The 5,899-nt window shown below is 35.7% G+C and overlaps 1 protein-coding gene across 1 annotated transcript in view; it reads right to left on the bottom strand.

Moving 5' to 3' along the window:
- Window positions 1-637: 637 nt before the first annotated feature.
- MTDH (metadherin) overlaps window positions 638-5,899 on the bottom strand; it is a 46,202-nt gene continuing 40,940 nt past the window's right edge. Inside the window, exons 13-14 of the mRNA XM_009275510.1 lie at window positions 5,050-5,206; window positions 638-3,441 (exon numbers count right to left, since the gene is read on the bottom strand). Coding sequence (XP_009273785.1) covers window positions 3,371-3,441; window positions 5,050-5,206 — 228 coding nt within the window. The 3' untranslated portion in view covers window positions 638-3,370. The remainder of the gene's footprint in view (window positions 3,442-5,049; window positions 5,207-5,899) is intronic.

Below are 5,899 nucleotides of genomic sequence, written 5' to 3'. Positions count from 1 at the left end.
GCCCATCTGACAAAATCTGAGTTCTCCCACTTCTTTCCCAACATCTATCCCAACTAACAGCAGTTCTGTTAGTCCTGCAGGGAGTAAAATCTGTAGTGATACCACACTACTTTCAGGTTAAAAACTACTGGCCACACAGCCCTTCCTGGTCCTCCCCCCCCCCCCCCCCCCCCCAAATTGACTCAGCTGATGCTTAGTTCTTAAATGAAGCAATTCACTTGGAATTTTAACAGTAAAATAATTTTAGCAGTATCTTTTCAGAAGTAATTCCATTTTTTAGTTTTTTTTTCTTCCATTTACAGCAGAATAATGAAGAAATCTTTCAGTACTGGCCCGGAAATTGAAACTGCATCGGTACTCAGCGGTCATCAGAAGGAGACTCACAGGTACAAGTGGCTGCAAGAGACCTTTTTTTTTTTTAAACAACTGAAATCTTGACTGGCAACCAACTTGAGTCATTTAAAGGCAAAACAACTATGATTGATAATAGCCGAAAGTCTGCTTAAACCATGTATTCTGATGTCTGCACTTTTCAAAAGCCTTATTCACAGGACAATCCCATGGCTAGGAACTATTAATAAGGCAGTTTCTAATGAGATACAATTCAGTTACAACACAACAGTACTAGAAGTATTTCTATAAAGTTTGAAATGTTTTTAATATGTACATTCTTTCTTAGTAAATATTAAAGTAGTGCTTTTCTCTTGCACTTTTTTCTTTAGACTTCTAAAAGGGCATCAGAAATACAGTTTTCACCCCCCTCCAAACCAATGCACAGTTGTTACCTTCGTAAGAAGCACATATGAATTCTGTACACCTTTCCCTCCCCACGAAGAAATAAAAATATGCCATGACTATCCAGTTACACATCATCACAAGTTTAAATTACGCATACAAATAATTCCAGAGTATTTAGAAAAACCCAACATATTGGATTTATGAAACCATTCCATGCATTCAACAACAAAAAAGAAAAGAAAGAAGAAAAAAGATTAAGTTTCTTTAAATGGCGTTTTCTCTTTCTATCCAAGTACCAACGTCTGGATTCAGTGTATCATTAAGACTAACCACTGCTTGAGTCATAGAAACATGACAGTACATAGATAACCAAGTTTCTATTTATAGACAATATGCTATACAGTTACTACCTCTTTAGTGAATGTCAAATAAAGCAAGTTTCGCTTTCTAAGACATTGAAACTGCACATGAAGAAAACAGCAAGAGGTGCTGCTAAATACGTTAACACCATTTTGAAAGGAAGGCTATGTATTTCTATGATCCTGCTTAGCAGCAGCAGTTATTAGCAGGGTTCCTATGTTGTTAGCTAGTTTGTTTCTTTTTCCCAGAATGACAAGCTATTCAAGAGCTAGAGCTTACTAACCCAGAAATATCGCCAGTTTTATCTTCAAGAGGGAAAAAAAAAATTATGCAGTGAAAGCCCTTGGGGGCAGTCTCTCTCGTTACATAAAATATGAAGATTTTCTAAAAAAGAGGCTCGTAGCACAACATACAGATTGGAAACAGACATTTTGGACAGACATTACAAACCTGAATTCAAAGGGTATTCTTTTTAACCTTTACTATGAAGAAGACAAGTCAAATTAAAATATTTACATGCAAAGGACTCTGCATGGTTTTGTAATATCCTATTTTCGTGTTTGCCTTAAGATACTCCTTGAAAAGCTGTACTTTAGTTCTAAATTTATTTTATATGAATCTTGACAGGTGTCAGTCTCAGGCATTACTCCCTCCCAGTAAATAAATCAATACTGTCAATATGCTCAATTTATTTTAACAAATCAATTTAGAGTGTCACATGTTCCTGACATACAGGGGTTAATACCTGTGCAAGTTAGTATCCATTTATTAGAACTGCAGTCAAGTACAGTAAGAGTACAAGATTGTTGATCAGTACCATGTGTTACAGCTGTTAACAATTCTGTTTGTGCCACAAAACCAGCAGTCAATCATTTAAAAAAATCTTGGCTTTTTTTTAACCGAATTTACCAGGTGATGTTCGTTACCATCCTTATCAAACAGATTTTTGTAAAGGCTATTTACAGTGTACATGGCTGAGCATGCACCTTACAGACACAAACACATCTGCCAGTTTGATACCATGTAATTACACAGTGCCTGAAAATGACAACACAGCTTAAACACCATTTTAATTAACAGTTTCAAGCGGGAAATGGTCTTTATTTTACAACTGCTATACTTGCATGAATTTTTATTTTTTTATATAAAAACACTAACTCCTGTCCAGAAGTCTAGACACATTCTACATACTACAGATTAAGGCAGTAAAAAAATGTGTTCCTGATAACTGGTCTTGACAATGTCAATTAAAGCTGTCTGAAGCCACTCCAGTTCTCCAACAGATCTTTGAAATCCCAAATAATTTGTGAGTGAAAAGTTCGCTTTGCTTTCTTCAGAGTTTCAGTAATAGAGAACAGAACAAAATTGGGTATGGCAGAACAGAATTGGGTACGGTAAGTTAAAAAGCGTTAAGGGAAGGGAACTGATTTCAATTCATTCCCTAAGTTTAAAAGTTGAAAGGATACAGTTTTAGATGGGAGTCTGAATCAACCAAGAACCGTAGGGAATGAAGGAGAAAACCAATTTTATGCACATTACCGCATTCTTAAAAATATACTGTTATCTTGAACAATTCAAGTAAGATAATAGACATTATCAAAAATAACTTCATGAACCATACTCAAGTTTCAAATCACATTCTCAAACTTTTAACCCAAAGCAGTTTTATTGTATTAACTTCATATAATAAACCATGAAGGTCTGACTGTACAAATGGTTAATGATTTGCACTTGTGATTCCTGTAATAGCTAGCAGACTTGCTAACCAACTTACTGTAAAGATATTGCAGATTATGTATTTAATCAAAGCACTTTGATTTAGGCATGAAACAAATTCAAATGGTTGACATTCTGTGCTTCTAATGCATCACTCATAAGAGAGGCAAGAAACACCCACTATTGTACAGACAATTATTTTTACAGAAAACCCTTCCTTGAAATTAACCTTTTATCCGCAGCTGTAGATGAGAGTATAATCTGTTGTAAACAGGGCACTGTGTTGTAAAACCAGTTTTTTTTTTAATTAAGATCTCTCTCCAAAAGTTGGAAAAACAGACTCTTCATAATGTCTTTCAAATGTAGCATGTTCTGTTTGCTATATCATAAAGTTACTTTCCTTTGATTCCTTTTTAAAGATGTTTGTGTTCACAGCAGTTCTGTTTTTAAAAATTGTTTGAAATTTATATAAAATTCTGTACATGTTCACAAATTATTGCATAAACAGCATAATCTTCATGACAGTATTCAGCAACACATGTCCATCTCAGGAAGTTCACGTTTCCCTTCTTGCTTTTTTCTTCTTTTTAACTTGTTTGGGGGATTCCCAGCTTTCTTCAGACTTTGCTAAAAACAAAACATAACTACAGTGTTAGGACTGAGAAAGTTTAGACAGAATTGACTTTTAAAATCCTGTATAGTACAACCCATATTATTATGAAGTAATTCAGAACAATCAACTAGCATGATTTTTGAAGGAGAGCTGTATTTACCTGCTTCTCCCAAATAGTCTAGTTTGCTAGTTTCAGCCTACTTTCTTACACCACAAGTACGAAGAGCGATACACAGCGAAGGTCATTCATTTTGGAAATGTATTATTTACAGTAGGGTCATTATTATTTTTTGGTTAACCGGAAATAACGTACATGTACACATTTGACATTAATTGTTCACTTTTATCAGATTACACTGGTTTTAACCACTAAATATAAGTGACATGTCAGAAGAGTATTTTTAAAAATAATAAACTACGTGAAGATGTGGTTACATGGAATCAAATAAAGAAGCACTATGTTATTTTCTTAAAACAGATTGCCTTAAAACATGCTGGCTGCCAAAAGCGGTAAATCAGATAAAATATTTTATATGCTGAACGTAAGAGATGTTTTTTCAATTGCTGAAGGATGGATCAGTCACAAAAACCTTCATATTTTAGAACCAGAACAAGAAGTTGTAAGTTGACACATCGACTTGAAAGATTCTGTTGTTTAATATACTCAAAACCAAGAAGCCAATTAGTGCAGTTGAATGAGACGAATATTATGAGATCATCTAGTTTCTTCTGCAGTCATTAAAAACTGGTTTAGTACTTCAACACTTAGCCAGGAACTTCTTACAAAATGTCAGTATTTATTAATCTCATTAAAAAGTCTAATTCAAACAGGTTGGTTTGGTATTTTTTTTTTTTTTTTTTAAAAGCAATGCCTTTCACACCCTGACTTCCCTTCTAATTTTTCTGTCTTACTGAGTGAATACTTCAGTACAAGCGCTTTTGCCGAGTACAACAGAGGATACGTTTGACATCTTTGGGCACAGCGTAGTTTTAAAAAGCAATATACCTGCAGTAGTTCAGCCTGATGTATGTGCTGTTAGGCTACAACAAAAATCAGTGCATCACCCAATACCTTTCTACTCCCATATTAGCAACTGTTTTCCTCCACGATTACAACATTTCATGGAAGCGTATGGAAAAAGATGTTAAAGAGCTAAGTTGAGAAGTCAAAAAAACCCCAGTAGGTTGAAAATTGAATCGCTTGTATTTTTTCCAAATTTCTGGTAGCTAAACATCCTGTCAACTGCTATGCTAGTACCCATCTGTTCCACTGAAGACTCGCAAGCAGGCCTTTGAAACTGTGTTGGCAGAACTACTTAGTCACAGCATGGAACTCCAGTCCTGATGGTGAAAAGTACATCCAAACGTCTGCTAAGGACTGGACAAGGCCAACAGACATTTTCAGTCATTCAAGCATACGAAGCCAGTTTTTCCTCACAGTGAAAGCACATTTGTCAGAGCACTTCAATGAAAGCTAAAATATGGCAAGATATGTAAATGAAACACATAAGTAGCTGATATAGCACTCTAAACCCAAACCTCAGGGCAAAGCATTCGGACTATATATGGGAAAAAAGTACACCCTGAATTCAGACGAATGAATTGTACTGAGAGATACTTACTCTGAGGAGGAGGCACACTGTTTTGCTTAATATTGGGACTAGAAACATCTGTCTCTTGCAGCATCTGTGGCACTTGGGAAGCGATCTTGTCAGAATCGCTCTCTGATACAATTACAGATGGCTCAGTAGAAACAGCAAGCGAAGGAGCCTCCTCAGGCTATGTGAAAAACAGAAAAAAAATTTCCAGAAGTTTATTAAGTCATACAACAGTAACACGCTCTTATACGGTGTTATTTTGGCAGTATACTTAGCAGCTGCTGGAAAGATGGCATTGAAAAATTAAGCCAATATTAAAACCCTTCAAAATTTTAAATCAAGGCTGCAAGACTATGACTGCCATCTAGTGCCACAACTTTTAGTTGCATACAAGCAAAGATAAACCACACAAACAAATTCTTCTTAAAATACGTGACATGCAAAGAAAGGGAGAACAATCTGAAAATCACTAAGATCCTAAAAAGATTCTAGAATACATACTCAGAAGAGATGTAACACGGTGACATGTATGTATTTGGTTGCAAGGCAAACAGACAAGCTGTTTAGGTCCAAATACGCAACTCAAAAACCAAAATGAATCGAACTTTTATAATATTTAGAAAGCATTTGCAGTCATTCCTATCAACTGACACTCTGTATGCTTATATTAGTGTCCTGGTTTCAGCAGGGATAGAGTTAATTTCCTTCCTAGTAGCTGGTACAGTGCTGTGGTTTGGATTTAGGATGAGAACAAAGTTGATAACACACCGATGTTTTAGTTGTTGCTAGGTAATGCTTACACTAGTCAAGGACTTTTTAGTTTTCCATGCTCTACTGACTGAGAAGGCTGGAGGTGCACAAGAAGCCGGGAGGG

Source organism: Aptenodytes forsteri, unplaced genomic scaffold (genome assembly GCF_000699145.1).
Source record: "Aptenodytes forsteri isolate BGI_AS27 unplaced genomic scaffold, ASM69914v1 Scaffold208, whole genome shotgun sequence".
NCBI classification, from domain to species: domain Eukaryota; kingdom Metazoa; phylum Chordata; class Aves; order Sphenisciformes; family Spheniscidae; genus Aptenodytes; species Aptenodytes forsteri.
The sequence above is the reverse complement of the archived record's forward strand: the minus strand, read 5'-3'. Positions and strand labels throughout refer to the sequence as shown.